Raw genomic sequence first — 19,967 nt, forward strand, 5'->3', positions numbered from 1 at the left:
TCCACTCCCCACCGCCAAGGAGGCCAGCGTTTATTTTTCTTAAAACATTTTTACTCCTTTAAACCCAGAAGGATCACAATCTCTGAGGACGAGAGGGGCGGGGGCGGGGACGGAAGGGGGCGACGGGGCGGGGCGGAGTTGGGGGGTCAGGGGTCTTCTCTGCGCTTGGGGAGGCCTCAGGGGCACTTCCGCTCCACGCACTGCTTCCCGCCTTCTTCGTATTCCTGCTTGGAGATCCACATCTGCTGGAAAGTGCCCTGGGTGCAGGGGACGACAGCGGCGGTCAGGGGGGCCCTGAAGGAACGGGGAGGGGGGGTGGGGGGGCGGGGAGCCTTCCCCACATTCCCCCAGTGCAGGCTCAGCCCCTCGAACCCTCTTCCTGGCCTCCCCGCTCCTCCTCCGTCCCACCTCCCTCCTCCCTCCGGCAACGGCCTCCCTTACCCCAACCCGCGCCATCATCCCGCCAACCCCTTCATATTCTGGGGGCGAATACCCTCCTTCATGCCCGTCAACCATAATGTTGATTCATTCATTCAACAGGTATGAATTTCGCACCGTCTGCCCTGGGCCAGGCGCTGGTTTTGAGCTGGATGGTGGAACTTACAGCCCCAGGCCAACCAACCAGCCCCCCCCCCCCCCCCACACACACACACGTATATGCACACATTCCATCTCCACCAGGCATCCTAACACTCCATCAGGCTTTACAAACTGGTCAAGTCTTCCCTCATTCCCAAGAAAAATCTTTCACCCACCACTCCTGCCCCTCCTGACTTGAGATGGAGTTGTCTCCACTCTGGTGACCCACCCCTACTGAAACTTGCCCCTGAGGGTCTCCTGCCCTGGGCATTTCAGACTGTCTCTTCTCTTTGATGGTTGCTTTGTCTCTGCCTGAGAGTTGATGCCTGTGTCCATGGTTCTGTCCCTTTTTCTCTCCTTGGCTCACAGAACAAGGCTTCCTGGACCAGCTCATGCACTCCCTTGACTTCTCATGAGCTAAAACCCACCCCTCCCCCAATATTCTGTTTCCCTTGCAGATTTCCTCGCTGAGTAACAGAGCCAAATGCTTAGCTGTCTTTTGGGTACCTTTTCTTGAGTGTCCCTCAGAACTTCAAACTCAACGTGTCCACCACTGAGTTTATTATCTTCCCCCAGTTCTGGCCCAAACTTGTTTCCATGGTCTTTCTTTCCTAGCACTGTCCAATAGGGCGGTCACTGGCCACATGTGGCTATTGAGCACTTGAAATGTGGCTGGACTGAACTGAAATGTGCTCTATGTAAAATACACACCGGATATGGAAGACAAAGTCCAGAAAAAAAGAATGTAAATTAATCATTTTTATATTGATCATGCATTGAAATTATATCTGGATATATTGGGTTAAATAAAATATATATTCTTTAAACTTAATTTCACCTTATTCTTTGGACTCTTAAATATGGCTGTTAGAAATGTTTAAATTGCATATGTGACTCACATTACAGTCCTTTTGGGCCTCATCCTAGATCCCCTTCCCTCTTGCTTCTTGTATCTAAATAGTGTCCACATTCTGTCAGTCGGACCTCTGGCTCCCAAATCCACCCCCTAATATCTACTCCTTTCTCAAACCCCAATCAGAGTAGAGGCCACTGGGCCCAAGTGAGCTTCCTAAATTATAATTAGACTGTCTACTGTGTCTGCTCACTGCCTTTGGCCTTGCCTGCCTCTGCCCTGGTCCAAGCACCCTCTCTCCCTCTTTGCCTTATGAGTTCTTACTTAGTCTTCCCATCTCAGTTTGAATGCTCCTTACAAGCCCTTCATGATCCCTGAACTGGATCAGGTCCTTCCTTAAAGGAATACCCTCACACTGTGAGGACCTCCTGTTTAATGGTCTCGGCCTCTAGACTGTTCCTGCTCATGGAGGCAGGGACCGTGTCAAGCTGTCTGTACACTTCCGGCACACAGGAAGCCCACAGTAGCGGTGTGTGGCTGACATGCTCAGCCCTGAGCTAACTTCGGACTGTCAGCCTTCTGCCTTTCTGACCCTTGTTTCTGTCTCTCTGGGGGCTCCCCCTCTAGAGGACGTCCCCTCTGTATGGCTGACGCTCTCCAGCTCCCTGCTCAGTATCTTGCTTCTGCTCCAGCAGCAGGTCCAAGCTGAACTCATCACCTACTGCCCCAGACCAACCTGCTTGCCTCCTTCTCTAACTGCCCCTTGTTCTTCACCCCATCCGCACTACAACCCGTGACGCCAGGACAATATAGCCTCCTTCCAAGCTTCCCTTGGGTCCAGCTCACACTGGATTCTTAAAGACACAGTCTTCTCCAACATGCCTGTGCCTGTCACCTAAGCTTCCTCCAAACTTTCAGTGTCTCCTGTCTGCTGACTACAGAGGGTGCCTCACCCTGGCACACAAGGCCACAGCAATCTCATCCCAACCAACCACTCCAGCTTCATGGCCTCTACTCCCTGATTTGTTTCCTGTGGAACATTAACCTTTCTGGGACCAGGCCTGCCCTTTCTCAAAAATAAACGTTTGTTGAATGAATAAATGAGGAGGCAGGCAAGACACTGGGCTTGTCCCTTTCCCACAGTCAGAGCCAGGCCAGACCCCTTCCCACTTACGAGTGAGGCCAAGATGGAGCCTCCAATCCAGGGGCTGAATTTGCGCTCCATGGTGCTGTTGCTGGCAATGAGTTTCAGTCGCATGCTCTAGGGGAGAACAAGGGCTTGGGGAAGCGGATGCCTGGGTTCTGGGAAAGGACAGGGCTGGGGTTGGGGAAGACTGGGAAGCCACAGGGGGAAGGTTCTGCTCTGGTGGCCAGAACACTAGAGGTTTGGGGAAGGAGGACGGATTGGTCCTGAAGAACTAAACCAGGACTGGAGTCAAGGCCCTAGTTGGGGGGTAGGTTCCTACCGGTGGGGTCTTCTGGGAAAGCTCTCGATTGAGCCTGTCAGTGAAGCCCTGAAGCAGTGTGTTCCCACCAGTGACAATGACACTGCCGTAGAGGCCCTGAGAGCAGTGAGGAGGAGTAAGCAGACAGGGAACAGCCCTTCCCTGTCTCCCCACTTCTCCAGGGCTCCTTTGCCCAGCTGAAGGCTTGGGCCTCACCGGACGAATGTCGATGTCACACATGCCGATGCTGGTGGTCACCACATGGCCCACACCTAACATGGTGTTCCCCGAGAGGCCCTGCAAAGAAAGGTGACCTGGGCTTTGGGCCTTCTGCCCCTTCTCCCCAGACTCCTGTGACCCTTCCCAGCCTCCCCCACACCTCGGCATCGGGGGACCCCAGCCAGCCCCACAACAGTGCCCGCCAGCCAGCCCAACCTTGACATTGGAGGGATCAAACAGGCCCTCGGGGATGCGGAGCCGCTCAGCACCGTAGTCTGTGTTGTAGCCATTGGGCATCTCATAATGCACAGTGGGCATCTGTGCCGCCACCCTGCCCAGGAAGGAGCAAGACATCGTTTTTGATCATCGCAAAGGACCATAGGACCCCCCTGAGCTCCAGGCCTGCCCTCTTTCCCACCCCCAGCTGTGGGCCCCACTCACTGCTCATCGTAGGGAGAGTCTGAGACCTGCAGCACAGAGGCCTGGAAGTCCTGGATCACCTCCTGAGAACCCAGGGAGGTAGTGAGGGTTGGCCACCCTCCTCATACCTCCACAACCCCATGCCACCTGCAGGGCCGCTGTCCCTTCCTGTCTGCTCATGCAGGGGACTAGCAGCTGGGGAAGGGGTGTTTTGGGGGATCGTCTTCAGGGTCTCACATTGCACATGTAGTTATGCCAAGACTTGGAAACCTGGGGTAGCTTCTCCTTCTTCTTCCAGTTTGGTGGGGCGCCCTCCCGCACGGGCTCCTGTGGGGGTACAGCCTGTAAGCACCCTTCCTCATCCCATACTTGCCCAGCGCACCCTGACCACACCTACATTCCCAGCGCTCATGGCTCTGCAGCTAACAGGCACTGGGCTCTCTGCTCTGTGGCCCACAAAAGGTGTTTCCATCCCAGTTAGAGGAGGAATAGTGGGGAGAGCCTGTTCCCACTAATTCCACCCATGCAATTGGTACAGCTGCTCTGAAAGACCCGGGTCAGAGAAAGCTGAGGGAATAGGGAGCACAGTGGGAGACCAGAACCTTAAGGAAACAGCCTTTACTGAGCCATGTTCCATGGGGTGGTCCAAGCAGACCCTTGCATGTAGTATGTCATTTGACACAGCAGCCTTATGTAGTGTTTCACGTTTCAGGGGGAGAAAATGAGGTTCGGGGAACTTCAGTCTCATGCTCTAGGTCACACATGGTAGACGCAGACCTTGAAACTGACCCCAGAACTCATCACACTGGCCCTTCACATAGTGCTATCAGCTGGCTGTGTGACCGAGGCCACGGCCCTCAGCCTGTCTGAATCTCTGATGCCTTGATTGTAAATTGAGAAACTGGACCCAGGGTCCTCTGAGGATCCTTGCTGCTCCCCGCTCTTATATCTAATGAGACAATGGGTCGGCAGACATAAAGTGAGGGCCTAGGATGCCCCAGAGGCCCCACCTTGGCAGCAATCATATAAGGTGGGATGATGTCAATGGCCATCTCTTGAAAGAGCTCCCGGCACTGCATGGAGATGAAGTCCCCTGCCAGGGGTGACTTGACGATGCCTAGGAAGGGAGAGGTGTCAGAACCTGGCCTCCCAAGGCACTCCCAACCTCTGCTGAGACCCCACCTTGCTGCAGGACGTAGCCATCATGCACTGGAATGGCCGTGGTGTGGGTGGCCCCACTGTCCAGTACCAAGCCGGTGGAGCGTCCGTTCGCAAAGCTGGCATAGGACAGGGAGGTCAAAGAGATAGCAGCAGCAAATGAGGGGGCAGGGACCCAGGTCTGACCTCTGCTATGCTGAGGTACAGCCCATTCCCAGTCTGCAAATGTCTCCTTGTTTGCGACCCATCTGCTGAAGGAAGGCTCCTGAGACCTGTCACTTTTCCCCTCTCTGACTCACAACATCTTCCTCTTGTCCTTTCTGAGCTCCCAGCCTGTCTTTAGTCTTGGTTTTATGTCCTAGGGGCTCCTTGAAATTAGGGGCCATATCGCCCGAGTGCATAGCACAGGGTTCAATGCAAGGCAGATCCTTAAAAAAGTAAATGCTGATTAGCTGTTTGGGAAGGAAACGCCCGTGTCGTATCCACCTTCTCTCCAGCCCCAGCCCCTACTTGGCCCAACTTTCTCTCTGCCCAACCTGATCCAAGAAATGGAAGTGACTCCTGACTGACCACCCCGGGGTCCAAGGCATTAGTCCACCGGGGCCTTCTGTACTAATGGGGTTCATGGGGGTGTCGGCCCCTCCAGGCCCTTATCTCCACAGATTCAAGCCTAACCCCCAGCTCAGCAGGCCGCACTCCCTCTCTGGCCCTCCACCCAAGCAGAGCAGCTCAGCCCAGAGGATACGCGGTCAGCACAGCGGTCTTGCATAGGAAGAAGGCAGGAATGTTGTACTGTTCAAACATCAGCTCAGTCAGCTTCTCCCGCTTGGCCCGCGTATTCCACTGGGGAGAGAGTGCAGGAGGGGAGGACTCAGGAATGGAGAGGCACAGCCCCATGCACATACACACACACACACACACACACACACACACACACACACACATGAGGTCGTCCCTTTAACCCACACTGACCTTTAGAATGGGAGAACTATAAAGAAGTTTAAAGACCACTATCCAAACTCAGGTGAAGAAGACAAAACTCAGAGAGAGATAGTGATTTGCCAAAGGTTACATGGTAGAGCTGGGACTCAAGTCATAGTTTCTTGACTCCTGGCCCAGTGTTCTTTATTGTACAATATACACACTTCAGGCTCCTCCTAGCCCCCAATACATCTCTCTTCTTCCCCATTCTAATCATTTCAGAGGTAAGAAGGCTGGAGATATTTCTGGGTAAAAATGGTGGATTGAATACAAACATCTAATTTTATTCCCTTCTAGGATCCCAGCAAAACTATAATCAAGGGGCAATTTAAAAAGACATAAACCCACAAAAACCAACAAACACATGAAAAGATACTCAATGCCGATGGCCATTAGGGAAATGCAGATCAAAAGCACAATAAGATATCACTTCACACCCACTAGGATGGTAATAATAATTTGAAGGAAAAAACCAACAACAGAAAACAACACGTGTTGGAAAGGATGTGGAGAAATTGAAACCATTGTAAGTTGCTGGTGGAAAGGTAAAATGGTTCAGCCACTGTGGAAAACAACTGGCAGTTCTTCCAAAAGTTAAACATTAAATTACCATATGACCCAACAGTTCCACTCCTAGTTATAGACCCCAAAGAATTGAAAACAGGTACTCAAACAAATCTTGTACACAACTATTCATAGCAGCACTATCAGCAATAGCCAAAATGGAAACAACCCAAATGTTCATCAGTGGATGAATAGAAAAGCAAATTGTGGTATATCCACACAATGGAATATCACTCAGCCACAATAAAAATCAAAGTGCTGATATATACTGCAACATGAATGAATCTCAAAAACATTATGCTATGTGAAAAAATACAGACATAAAATATCACATATTGTATGATTCCATTCTATGAAAAACACAAAATAGATATAGCCATAAACACAAAAATCAGATTGATGGCTGCCAAGGGTTGGGGCAGGGGGAGTGGAGATGGCTTTATGAAAATGGATTATCTTTTGGGGTGATGAAAATGTTTTGGAACTAGATAGAAATGATGGTTGTACAACATTGTGAATGTACTAAATTGTTAACATTAAAAAGGTTAATGTTAGCTGAGAGAGGGAGGGAAAGAGAGAGACAGATGTCCTCACAGGTTGGGAAAAATAAGAAAGGAGAAAACAGCACCATATTTTCCAAGATTGGAGGTCGGATAGGTGAGTGGTAACTGACTTCACAGATCCAAAAATGCTGACTCATAGGCAGTAGTGGGAAAATCAGAAACAACCTGTGTTAAACTGCAGAATCCTCACAGGGCTCAGGAATGGGTCATTTCAGGTATCTCTGGAAGTGGAAGTGAAGGGAACGCTAAAATAAGATTGTTTAAAGCTCTTCAAGTAACAGATCCTACACTCTTTCCCCAATTCCATATTCCTGGGCTATTGCTCCCCCTAACTCAGGAGAAAAGTGGAAGAATATGGTGAACATCAGTCCTATTCTCTCACTTGGCTCTTAGAATGCTGGTGCCAGGCCTATCTTTAGGATGGAAATCTTTCCTGTGAGTTACATCAAAGATATCAAGATTCCATATATCAGAGGCTGCCTAACAAACATCCCAGTCAGAGCAACCTGTAGCAAAGGTCATAGCCCCCACCCCACACAGCTTCTTATCAGCTTCTTTTATTTTTTGGGTCAATCCTCACTGGAGGATATTTTTTCCCTTGATTTTTAGAGAGAGTGGGAGGGAGGGGGAGACAGAGAGAGAGAGAGAAACATCAGTGTGAAACAGACACAATACTTGGTTGCCTCTGGAAGGGTCCTGACCAGGGTGGGGGATTGAACCTGCAATTGAGGTTCATGCCCTTGATCAGAATGGAATGCTCTATCCACTGAGCCAAACCAGCTAGGGCTCTATCAGCATTTTAGTCACTCATCTTTTCTTCTTCTTTTTAAAAATATATTTTTATTGATTTCAGAGAGGAAGGGAGAGGAAGAGAGAGAAACATCAATGATGAGAGAGAATCATTGATTGGCTGCCTCTTGCACACCCCTTACTGGGGATCTAGCCCACTACCCGGAAATGTGCCCTTGACCGGAATCAGACTCGGGACCCTTCAGTCCGCAGTCCCTCGCTCCATCAGCTGAGCCAAACCGGCAAGGGCTTAGTCCACGATCTTAATCATAAGCAGACAAACAAGGATTTGCATAAATCTAAAAAAAAGCCTGTAAAATGAGGTAGAGCCCGGCTGGCCTGGTTCAGTGGTTGAAGTCGACCTATGAATCAGGAGGTCATGGTTCAATTCCCGGTCAGGGCACATGCCTCGGTTGCGGGTCTGGATCCCCAGTGTGGGGCATGCGGGAGGCAGCTGATCAATGATTCTCTCTCATCATTGATGTTTCTATTTCTCTCTCTCTCTTTCCCTTCCTTTTTGAAATCAATGAAAATATATATATTAAAAACATTAAAAATTAAAAATAAAATAAATTGGTGGGGAGGGAAACAGCTTAGGAGAACCAAAATTATGCAGGGACACAAAAACTTTCAAAAGCAAAATTTATAATATCCTTTATGAGATAACAGATGATATTGCACCCATAACACAAGAATAGGATACTCTAAAAAGTAGCATTTGTGTAGCAAAAAAAGAACTCCTGAAAATTAAAAATACAGGAGCAGATATGAAAAAATCAATAGAAGGGTTAAAAAATAAAACTGAGCCCGGCCTGTGTGGCTCAGTGGTTGAGGGTCAACCTATGAACCAGGAGAACATGGTTCAAATCCCAGTCAGGCACCCAGGTTGCAGGCTCGATCCCCAGTAGGGGGCGTGCAGGAGGCAGCCAATCAATGATTCTCATCGTTGATATTTCAATCCCTCTCTCCCTCTCTGGAAGCAATAAAAATTTTAAAAATCTGCCCCCACTTTGTGTACCCATGTACTTATTAAAAAATAATAAAGCTGAGGGAATATCTTGGAAATTAGAGGGGAAAATGAAAAGGTGGAAAAATATACAAAAATTAGAGAACCAGTTCAAGAGGTGTAGAATCCAAATAATAAGACTTCCCAAAAGGGAGAACAGAGAAAATTGAGATAAATAAGTAATTTAAATTACTGAATTAAATAATTACTGAATTATTTTTTTCACTGATTGAAAGACATGGGTTTCTAGATTGAAATGACATACTGAGTGTCTAGAGCAGTGACTTGCAACCTTTTTCATTTCACAGCACACATAAACTAATTACTAAAATTCTGAAGCACATCCAAAAATATATTTTTTGCCGATCTGACCAAAAAAAGTATAATTTTGATTCATTCACATTGAATGAGTGTTGGCTGTTGTAATTTTTTAAAAATATATTTTATTGATTTTTTTACAGAGAGGAAAGGAGATGAATAGAGAGTTAGAAACATCGATGAGAGAGAAACATCGATCAGCTGCCTCCTGCACACTCCCTAGTGGGTATGTGCCCGCAACCAAAGTACATGCCCTTGATTGGAATTGAACCTGGGACCCTTGAGTCCACAGGCCGACGTTCTATCCACTGAGCCAAACTGGTTAGGGCTGTTGTAATTTTTATTTATTTATTTGACAATCTAAGGGAAAAGAGGTCAGTGACTCTGACTAAATATTTAGGTATTATATGTTTTTAAAATTCTTGTGGCACATTGATTGAAAATCACTGGTCTAGAGCAATTAATGAAAATAAACCAATATAATAGTGTGAAATTATAAAACATTGAGGACAAAGTGAAAATTCTATAACTTTCAGAAAGGAAAAAAAAATTACATCAAAGGATCAGAAATTAGATATTTTCAGCCTTCTGGGTGGCAACAATAGAAGCTGGACAACAATGGAGAAGTACCTTCAAGATTATGAAGAAAAATGATTTCCAATTTGGAGTGTTATGCCTAGCTAAGCTATCAATACAAGATCAGACACGCAAGGTCTCAGAAGGTTTACTTCCTGTGACTTTTCTAAGGCAATTACTGGAGGATGCGTTCCATGAAAATAATAAAGCATGTTTTAAAAAGTAGTCATGAGATGCAGGAAACAGGATTTTTAACCTAGGAGAGAAGCAAAGGGATTCCCTAAAATGATGGTGAAGGGAGATGTCAGGATGATAGCTATGTTCTCTGTGAGAAGGCAACCAGTCCAAAGTGGAGCAAATCAGTGGATTCTTGAAGAGATTTCTTCAAGAAGATGAAACTGACACAATGCCAAAGTAATTACTTTTTTAAAAAGTATGTGTTGTCTAACTTTGTTCTCTTAAGATTTTTTGACTATTCTGAGTCCCTTGATTTCCATATGAATTTTATTTTTTAAAATATATTTTTATTGATTTTAGAGAGGAAAGGAGAGGGAGTGATAGAAACATCAATAATGAGAAAGAATCATTGATCGGCTGCCTCCTGCATGCCCCCTACTGGGGATTGAGCCTCCAACATGGGCATGTGCCCTTGACTGGAATCGAACCTGGGACCTTTCGGTCTGCAGGCCAACGCTCTATCCACTGAGCCAAACTAGCTAGGGCAAGGAATTAATTTATTGAGAAAAGTATAAATAAATGATGAATAATTTAGGTTCACACTTTTTAAAAAATCCTCACCCAAGGATATTTTTTCCCATTGATTTCTATAGAGAGTGGAAGGGAGGGTGAGAAAGAGAGAGAGAGAGAAAGATTCTCTCTCATCATTGATCTCTCTCTTTCTCCTCCCTTCCTGTCTGGAATCAATAAAAGTATATACTTTTTAAAAGGTGGGAGTGCCCTAAGCGGGTTTGGCTCAGTGGATGAAGTGTCGGCCTGCGGACTGAAGGGTCCCTGCTTTGATTCCAGTCAAGGGCACATACCCAGGTTGCAGGCTCAATCCCCAGAAGGGGGCGTACAGGAGGCAGCCAATCAATGATTCTCTCTCATCATTGATATTTCTATCTCTCCCTCCCTTTCCCTTTCTCTCTGAAATCAATTAAAATTTTTTTTTTAAAAAAAGGCGGGAGTAGCAAATATGTGTGATGTGGGCTGGGGGAGGAAAGAGAGCTAAATGCTCATTTTCTATAGTTTGGATAGTTATGGATAATGCCTAAAACTAAAACATCCACAGGTAGCATTTTAAGTATGTTAGTGATTTGAAAGAAAATGACAAAATTAGCTAAAAGAGAGAAAAGCAGCTGCCTCTGGAAAAGGTAAATGGAAGAAAGAGAGCATAAATGACAAATTTTTTCCTTAACAGACTTTATAAAGAAAATTGATTATTTATGTGCATATATAGCATTGACAAAAATTTAAGTTAAAAGTTCAAAAAAGGACTTTACAAGAAAAATGAAAGTGGATAAGGCTGGCTGGGGGAAGGGTGAGTGGATAGAGTAGGAGGAGAGAGGGGGATGGAGACCAAATCAGGGCGGAAGGAAGATGTGGTTGGAGGGAAAGTCTGAAAACTGAGGTGGGTGAGTGATGACAGAGGCTTGAGGAGAGGTGAATGGTGGGCCCCGGGGTGGACTAGCGCTGGAGGAGGCACTTACCGGCGCCTCAGACATGAGCACTGGGTGCAGGTTTGGCTCGGACTTGACGTGTTTGCTGTAGGTGTGATCCAGGATGGCGCGGAAGCACTCCCAGTCCTCGACTGGGGCCAGGATGCCAGCAGGAAGAGATGAGGTTGGGCAGGCAGGGGTGCAGAGACAGGAAGGAGAGGAAGGGGAAAGACCAAGTCCAGGGGAGGGGAAGTGGGATCAGCTCCGGTGGCAATCCCCCCTTCCCAGGTGTCTGGGAACTGGGCTGGGAACTGGGCAGCTGTGGGAAGCAGTGAGGGGATCCCTGGGACTTGGGTGGCTGCAAGGAAGACTCCATGGGTGTGGGGTGCTGTGTCCCGGATTGAGGGGTGGACTTCAGGTCTGTGTCAGGAGGCGGTGGATGGGGGCCCCTTACTCATGCCATTTTTGAGGGGTGACATGACCTCCGCTCCATCCCGAGGCACATGCAGGGCGTTGGTGTCGATGTGAAAGATCTTCCCTTTCTTCTCTTTCTCCCCCTCCAACTCCAGCCCGCACCCCTCCTCTGCGGCCAGCAGCCCCACTGTGGTAGGGAAGTCAGCCTGGAGGCGTGAACCGGCGGGGAGAGGGGTCAGCCTCCTGCCCCAGTCCCAGCCCTCGGCAGGGCCTCAGCCCGCCCTGGGTTGACTCCCACATTCCCGCTCAGCAAAGCTGCTCTCTGGGCCGAGAGCCCGGGGTTCCCGGGAAGCCTGGAGAGGCGCCCGTCCGGAGGCCCTAGGGTTTGGGAAGGGGCTGGAAGGCTCACCTTGGGACAGTCCTCCCCAGCGTATCCAGCGCGGACTGAGAAGGAGCCAATGTCAAAGACCAGCGCGCCCACCTCATCTGTGTCGGGAGACAGGTGTGTGAGGGGGTCTCCCCCGACTCTCCTCCCCTGGATCGTTCCGAGAAGTCACGGCAGAGCCACCTTCAACACCGGCCGAGACGCGTGGGAGCTTGGCTTGGAGTCCGGAGTCAAGCTCCCAGAGTCCCTTCTTGCCCAGTGGCCTTATTCAGGCCGGTGTCTTTGCTGGCAAGGAAGGGGTCGGGGCCGGGCGGTGGTGGGTTGAAGGGTGCAGAGGTTGGGCCAGGTGCGCGCGCGAGTCTGGGGAAGCCCGAAGGTAGGAGGGGCGCAGGACCCCAACCCAGGGCTGGACCCGCTCGAGCACCGAGGTGACAGGCCCCGGGGTGCCCAGAGCTTGAGTCGCGCCAGTCGGGGCGCAGGGCTGCAGGTGGGGCCCCACCAGGCTTGAGAGGCCGAAGCCGGAGGCTCGCTCACCTCCGCCGTAGACGCCCCCGCTCATAGTGCCCGCTTTAGCTCCGCTCGCGGCCCGTGGGCGGCGGCGGGATCAGCACCGAGGCGGCCGGACAGCTCCCGGGATCCCGGGTGGGGCGGGGCGCGGGGCGGCCAATCGCAAGGCCGGATCCCCCACCCCCAACAGCACTGCGGATTGGGTACGAAGAGAGACAATGACCCAGCCGGGGGCTGCTGCTTTAAAGGGATAGACACCACTGCCTTCGGTTAGTTAGCGTGTGGTTAGCAAGAACGGTGAGACGGGCCCTGAAGGACAGGCAGGCAGAGAGCAGGAGTACCCAAGAGATGGCGACCATGGCCATCCGGAGACCAGGATTCTGCAAGGTGACTGCTGCGGGGGCCCCTCCTCCCTTACCTTTTTTTAAAAAAAATTGATTTTGAGGGAGAGAGGAAGGGAGAGGGAGAGAAAGAGAAACATGATGTGAGAGCGGAAGACTGCCTCCTGCACGCCCCCTACCGGGGATTGAGCCCGAAATCTGAGCGTGTGCCCTGACTGGGAATCAACCACCAGCCTTTTGGTGCACTGGATGATGCCCAACCCGCTGAGCCACACCAGCCAGGGCTGCTCCCTTACTTTTTAAATTGGGACCAAGGAGAGGGTGCCATAGGCTGGGAGAGTCATCCACCCTCAGGTTCCTGAGAAAGGTTCTGCCATACCCAGGCCTGAATGAGATAAGGGGAGGGGGGGAGAAGTAGGGGCGGGGGAGGAGAGGGAAATGTAGGGGAGTGGGGTGTCTCACCTTCTCTGTCTTCCTGATGGCCCCTCTTTTCCTTGTCTGTCCCTTGGTGCCTGGGCACACTTATGTATGCATTCATACATGGTGCTCAGCTAGCCCCGCCTCAGCTTCCTTTCCCTATTCTATCTTCATCTGTTCTCCTCAGAAGATATTTAACAAGTAAACAACTAGAAGGCTCCTAGATTCTTCTGGGCTCCTGGCATGAAGCCACCTCCACAGCAGTTTTGATAGCAAAGGTGAAGGTGAAGGTGCCTGCATTGTTTCAGCTGTGAGACTCTTATGTGAGTATGTGTATAGGTGTGTGCTTGTATGCATGTGTTTGTATGTGTCAGTATGTGAATGCATCTGTGTGTTGGAGGCACTTCCACCTACTTGTTTTGGGTTGGGGAGCATTACGATTAGAGGGAGAGGGTACTATGTGATGGGAGAATGCCCCTGAAGGTTCTCTGCTCACCAGATGCCCACTCTGGAAGGACAGATGGCTTGAGTTGGTTCATAGATAAACCCCTGGCAACCTGGGTATTTCACATGCTGAGGGTTGGTTCCACGTCTAGGCATGGCTGCCCAGATTGGAGGAGTCCAGGCTTCAGTGGGAGGGATGAGCTATAAGGGAGATAGCTTACTCAAAAGCTGGGAAATTGAAATATTCTTGAGCGACCTTTGGTCAGTCATTGGCTGCTATAAATTGAGGCCCAGATGAATTGGACGAGCCCCTTAACTTCCTAGCGCCTGCATTGTTTTCATCTTTCAAAATGCTGAAGTGATAATTAAAGGGACACTGGAGGGGAAAGTAATTTTATTTAGGGCCTTCACGTCTCCTTTTGTTGGTATTTAATGATGTTTCTTCACTTCTTCTGTAAATTCACCTGTCAGTTCCTACTGCCCTCTCTCCCACCCCAGTCTGGAACTCACATTCAGAAACTTCCCCAGTTGAGAGAAACCTTACTGATCCAACTCTAGATTGTACATGGATGTAGAGGTGGACCCCTGTTTTGGGTCACATAGCCAACTGGGAAAGAGCCAGGACTAGAAATCACATCTCTTATCAGCCAGTTGACAGATGACTTTGTATCATAACACCTTTCTGTGCCTCTCCAAGCTTCACTCTTCCCATCTGTAGGACAGCTGTAGGACTTAATCTGATGCCAGAATCAAGTGCCTAGCTAAGAGCTGGGCATGTAAGACTACTCAGTAAATGTTGGGTCCCAAGAATGTCCCTGGGAAATTTTTGAGGCTTTAATGTCATTATTCATAAGTTAGAAATCTAGCACATCGCTATCTGGTAATGATAAGTGAATTTTCCTGTGATGGTTGGTGGAAAAGCTAATTGAAAAGCTAGTTGCCTAACTACAGGACTAGACTTGGCCAAGTCAACTGTGGCCAGTCTTCATTTGTCCTTGGATCTGACATGCTATTCTATTATATTATGGAAGTAGTTAAGGTAAAGGTGAGTAATATATTTCATTCATCCATTCATTGATTTAACAAGCATCTTTTGTGTCTACCATGTGGCAGGCATTGTGCATGGCATGGGAATGCTGCAATGCATACTATATATCCCAGCTCTCAGGAAGTTTGAGTGTAGCAGGGAGCTCAGGCATACATGAAAATAGGATGAAATGGAGGCCTAAAGGAGGGAGGAGCCTCCTGTCTTTGAGAGTCCAGGGAGGCTTCTAGAAGTGAAGTCTGAACTGAATTGTGAAGGATGAATAGGCTTCACTAGTGAACAAAGTGGGAAAGGTCTTCCTCATAGAGAATAGCATGTGCAGATGTCTAGAGACATGAACATTTCTGGCATATGTGGAGCTCAGTGTAAAAGGAGGGTTGGATATGAGCTGGTGGCAGAGACCACTGTCAGGGAGAGATGAGACTGGAAAAGTAGCAAAAGATAAGTTCTTTCATGCCTGGATTTTTATTGATTTCAGAGAGGAAGAAAGAAAGATTTATAGATAGCTGGATAGACAGATCAATGATGAGAGAGAATCATTGATCAGCTGCCTCCTGCATACCCTGGGGATTGAGCCAGGGCATGTGCCCTGACAAGGAACTGAACTGTAACCTCCTGGTTCATAGGTTGATGCTCAACCACTGAGCCACGCTGGCCAGGCCTGAACTCTATTTTTATCTAGTAAACACAAAGCATCTACTATGTGCCAGGCACTGTTATTAATGTTTTACAAATATTGAGTAATTTAGTCTTCATAATGACCCAATTATTACCTGCATTTTGCAGGAGAAACAGGCATAGAGAGATTAAGTGACTTGCCCCAGGTCACTCAGCTGGTAAGTGACAGCTGAGATTTGAACTGTGAAAAGTATTGATCCTGGGGGAAATGTTGCCATGCTTCTATTCATTTCATAGATGTTCTCTAGGTGCTTGATAGACACTGGGAATAAAATGGCTTATATAACTTATGCAACTCTTGTCGGGTTTAATGTCTATCCTGGAAGATGGATGATTAAATGGTTAATTCAATAAAGTCAACTGGAAGTTCTCACATTACAGGTGCACATTCAGGAAAGCCAAATCTGAGCACCTGGTAATGACATCAAAGATGGTAGGACCAGGACCCTCAGACCCCACACCTTGGGAATGATTTGGCTCTTATGAGGGTCTGCTCATTGCTTGGTGAGCTCTCCTTCAGCTCTCTACCAGATAAACCAAGTGTCTTGGCTTCATAGGGAACCCCTAGCCAGGGGAGGCAAGTGCCCAGAAATAAACAACCCAGTAAGGCTGAAATAGGAATGCAGCCAGCACTGCAGTGAGGCACAAACAACAGTGTGGTCAGGGAGACAATACTGAAACTAAGCCTGAGGAAATTACCTGCATTTTCCCAGCTGACAAGGAAATGGAGTTGGAATGGGGATGGAAGGCATTCTGATCGAGAGGGTACAGGACCCAGTCTACGTGTCATGCAAAGGAGTTCGGTCCTTCTCATGAAATCGATGGGGAACTGTCACATGGTTTTGAACAGCCATATTATATGATCCAATTTGCATTTTAGAAAGATATCTCTGGCAGTTATTTGGTTGTTTGATTAGAGAGGGACTATCCTAGAGGCCAGGAAATAGGCAAAAATCAAGGGAATAGCAGTTGGCATACAGCAGAAGAGATGGATTTAAGAAATATACAAGAAGCAGCATTGACAAGATGTATCCACCAGTGTGTAGACTGCTAGCCTTACATCAATAGTCATCTCCCCTTTTCTTTTTTAATAATGTTTTAGCTCAGTATATGGCTAGAGACTACATTTCCCAGCCTTCCTTCATTCTGGCCAACTTCTGAGCAGAAGTTAGTGGTGTCCTTAAATAGGAAAGCACTTGTGCTTCCCATCCCCCACCCCAATCTCATCTCAATGCTAGTGGAAGCTGCCTGGGCCACACTGGTCACAGAGATGGATGCTAAGTGTTGATGATGGCAGAGGTGTCCCCACAGTCCTGAAGTCTCTGTTATAGCAGTTTGGACTGTACTAACGAGTTGAGCATACTTTGGATATGTGCAGTAAGGAAGTGAGAAGCTCCTGGGTGGATGGTGTTAACTGGGCCAAGAGATTCAAAGACAGGGTAGAGTTGGGTAGACTGGGGTGGGGTAGAAGAAGATAAACTTAGTTTTGAATATATTGAATGTGAGATGTCTGAGAACAGTGGTGTGTAGTAAATGTTTTAACAATAAGCTCTTTGAGAAAGAGGAGCCCTGACTGAAACATTTGCTGATTTCCACGGTGTAAATATGTCCACCGTGATGATTATAAGTTACTACAATAAATATGATTTCCCTGAGCAAGGAGGAGTGGGGAAGAGAGGTACACAACGGGACCTTGTTAGCTGGTCCGAGCTGGCACAAGTTGACGCTAGCACATCACTGCCCATAAGCATTCAGATGGAGATATTCAGTCTGCAGTCAGACATACACCGAGGCATGAAGAAAGATATCTGGGCTGCAGACAGAGGTTTGAGAGTTATGAGCAATTAGTGGGTAGTTAAAATCACAGTAATAGATAACATCACCAGTGAATAGCACAGACAGTGAGAAGAGGAGGCTGAAGTCAGGATCCTGGGGGAAAAAACCCCACACAAACAAGGTTTCCAGAATGCCCTGAGGAGGGGAAGAAGGTCAAGAAGCCTGAGAAAGAACAGTCAGAGGAAGGAGGAAGTGCCTCATTACTTGTCAGAGCCAGGTTCTCCACATGTGCTCTAGGGCTTCTGTCTCCTCAGAGAAATTGGTCATTCATTGGTCATCCCCTACCTCTCTGAATCCTTCACCTCCCTCACCCACCTTCACCCACACGTCCTTTCCATTATCCTTTAAACAAACTCTAGTACAGTGGTTCTCAACCTTCCTAATGCCTTGACCCTTTAATACAGTTCCTCATGTTGTGGTGACCCCCAAGCATAAAATTATTTTCATTGCTACTTCATAACTGTAATTTTGCTACTGTTATGAATCGTAATGTAAATATCTGATATGCAGGATGTATTTTCATTGTTACAAATTGAACATAATTAAAGCATAGTGATTAATCACAAAAACAATATGTAATTATATATGTGTTTTCCGATGGTCTTAAGCGACCCCTGTGAAAGGGTCGTTAGACCCCCCAAAGGGGTCGCGACCCACAGGTTGAGAACCGCTGCTCTAGTAGCTCCCATCAAAACACAAATATCTGGACCCCACATTCTCTTTCCACTGATATTTCACTTTTCTACACCCTCCGAGCGAAGATTCCCAAAGCCTTGGTCACTTTGGTTGTCTCCACTGTCTCATTTCTCACTCACCCTCAGCCCACTGCAAGCAGAACATCCTTTGCAAATGCTCCGGCAAAGTCACCAGTGGCCTCTGCTTTACTCAATCCTGTGTGCGCTTCCCAGTCCAGTCTTGCTTCATCTCTCTGCAGCATTCAACACCATTCATCATTCTCTTTTTGGAACACTCTCTTCTTTTGGTTTCCAAAACTCACATTCTCCTGATTTTCTTCTTAGCTCTCTGGCTTCTCCTTTGGCAATCTGTGTCCCTCTGCCTGACCTCGGGCCATCTTGTCTTTCCCCCGAACCTCTATGACTTCATATGCTCTAAAACGTCACTCCGAAGGATCTAATTCAACCCAGACTCTTCTGCTGAGCCTCAGACCTGTTTGGACAGCCACCTACTGAACATTCTTCCTTGCACCTCTCCTAGATACCTCAAACCTAATACATCCCAACTTAAAACTCTTGCCCTGGCCAGTATGGGTCAATTGGTTGGAGTGCCTTCCCGTACACCAAAAGGTCTCTGGTTCAATTCCCTGTCAGGGCACATACCCAGGGCTGCGGGTTTGATTCCCAGCTGGGGTGCATTTAGGAGGCGACCAATCCATGTTCCTCTCTCACATCGATATTTCTCCCTCTCTAAAGTCAATAAAACATATCTTTGGGTGAGGATTAAAGACAACAACAACAAAAAACTTCTTGTTCGTTCTTCTCAAATGTGGCCCTTCTCAAATGTTCTGCTCTTAGTAAGTGGTACTTCCAGGATTATTGTTATTTAAATAATTATCTACCATCTGTTCCCTTTATAAACTGCAAGCTCCCTGCACACAGAGAGGGGTGCATGTGTTCCCAGTTGTAATCTCAGTGCCCAGGACAGTGCCTGATAGATCATTCAGATTCGATAAATATTTGCTAAATGAGTTAAAATAGGGAAGCATATTAGCACAGAAACTAAAGTGAGGGGAAGCAATTTCAGATGCCCTAGAGAGATGAACAAAATTGGGTTCTAGTCCTAGGCTGCTAGTTTTCTAAGTGACTTTAGGGAAGTCACTTTGCCCATCTGTAGATTGAGAGAAAATTGAAGTAAATTACCGGTAAGTAAATTACCCTTCCAAGTTGTAACATTAAATTGACATCTATTACCTATTGCTAATATATCACTAAATTGGTAGATTCACATAAATGGAATTTGTGCATAACTAAGAATGTGACTTTCTTCTTATTTTCTTTAAAATTTGTGCTTTGAAAACTATTTTAATGCCTATAATAGAGGCTAAATAAAAACTGTCTGTTTTGATACTTTACTTTTAAATTACATGAGGATTCAATGAAGGCTATTCATATACTTGAATTTTCCAAAGCCTTTTCAAAATCCATGGGGATCTCATAACAATCCAAGGTGACTTGCAGGGCAGGTAGTTGTAAACACTCTCATTTTACAGAGGTGGAAACAGGCCTATACTTACAGTCTCATCCCTTTCAGGGGGATTCATGGAGAGACTAGTGTTACCATTGCATAGTAAAGTCGCTAAAGCTGTCTTGGTTCATATCTCTACTCTGCAGTCCTAGGAATCACTTCTGCTACTATAAAATGGAAACAATGCTAGTACTTAACGCCATAGTATTTTCGTGAGAAGTAAGTTAGCATGGAACTCAATAAATATGAGTTGTTAATACAGTGTCATGCAGACCTGTAAAAAGTTCTACAAAAGCCCACTTTGGTGAGAAACTGCCTCAGCAAGACCCTTCCCACGGCATGCCCAGCTCCCAAGGGCCCACAGCAGACCCATTTCTTCCTGCTCGGGGATTTTCAGAACTGCTGCCCCTTCCCTCTGCCTCCAGGAGGCCCACTCCTGGGCGGGTCAGGATCTCCCAGCTCCGACTCCTGGTGAGGGGCGTGGTCTCATCGGTCGGGGGCGTGGTCAAACAGAGAAGCGGGGCGTGGCGCTTCCCTTCCCAGTCTGGAGCCACCCAATCCGGGAGTGT

General features: G+C 47.7%; 1 protein-coding gene across 1 annotated transcript; it reads right to left on the reverse strand.

The window, feature by feature from the left end:
• Nucleotides 1-110: 110 nt before the first annotated feature.
• Nucleotides 111-12,586, reverse strand: ACTL6B (actin like 6B). Its single transcript, XM_036311083.1, has 14 exons — nt 12,463-12,586; nt 11,953-12,029; nt 11,584-11,749; nt 11,181-11,281; nt 5,420-5,517; nt 4,699-4,793; nt 4,527-4,633; nt 3,754-3,843; nt 3,538-3,599; nt 3,313-3,427; nt 3,094-3,174; nt 2,899-2,994; nt 2,607-2,693; nt 111-257 (listed from the first exon to the last, which is right to left on the reverse strand). The coding sequence occupies exons 1-14, from the start codon at nt 12,485-12,487 to the stop codon at nt 177-179; spliced, it is 1,281 nt and encodes a 426-aa protein (XP_036166976.1). The 5' UTR covers nt 12,488-12,586; the 3' UTR covers nt 111-176.
• Between the last annotated feature and the right edge of the window lie 7,381 nt (nt 12,587-19,967).

The sequence above is a fragment of the Myotis myotis genome, unplaced genomic scaffold, assembly GCF_014108235.1.
Source record: "Myotis myotis isolate mMyoMyo1 unplaced genomic scaffold, mMyoMyo1.p scaffold_m19_p_5, whole genome shotgun sequence".
NCBI classification, from domain to species: domain Eukaryota; kingdom Metazoa; phylum Chordata; class Mammalia; order Chiroptera; family Vespertilionidae; genus Myotis; species Myotis myotis.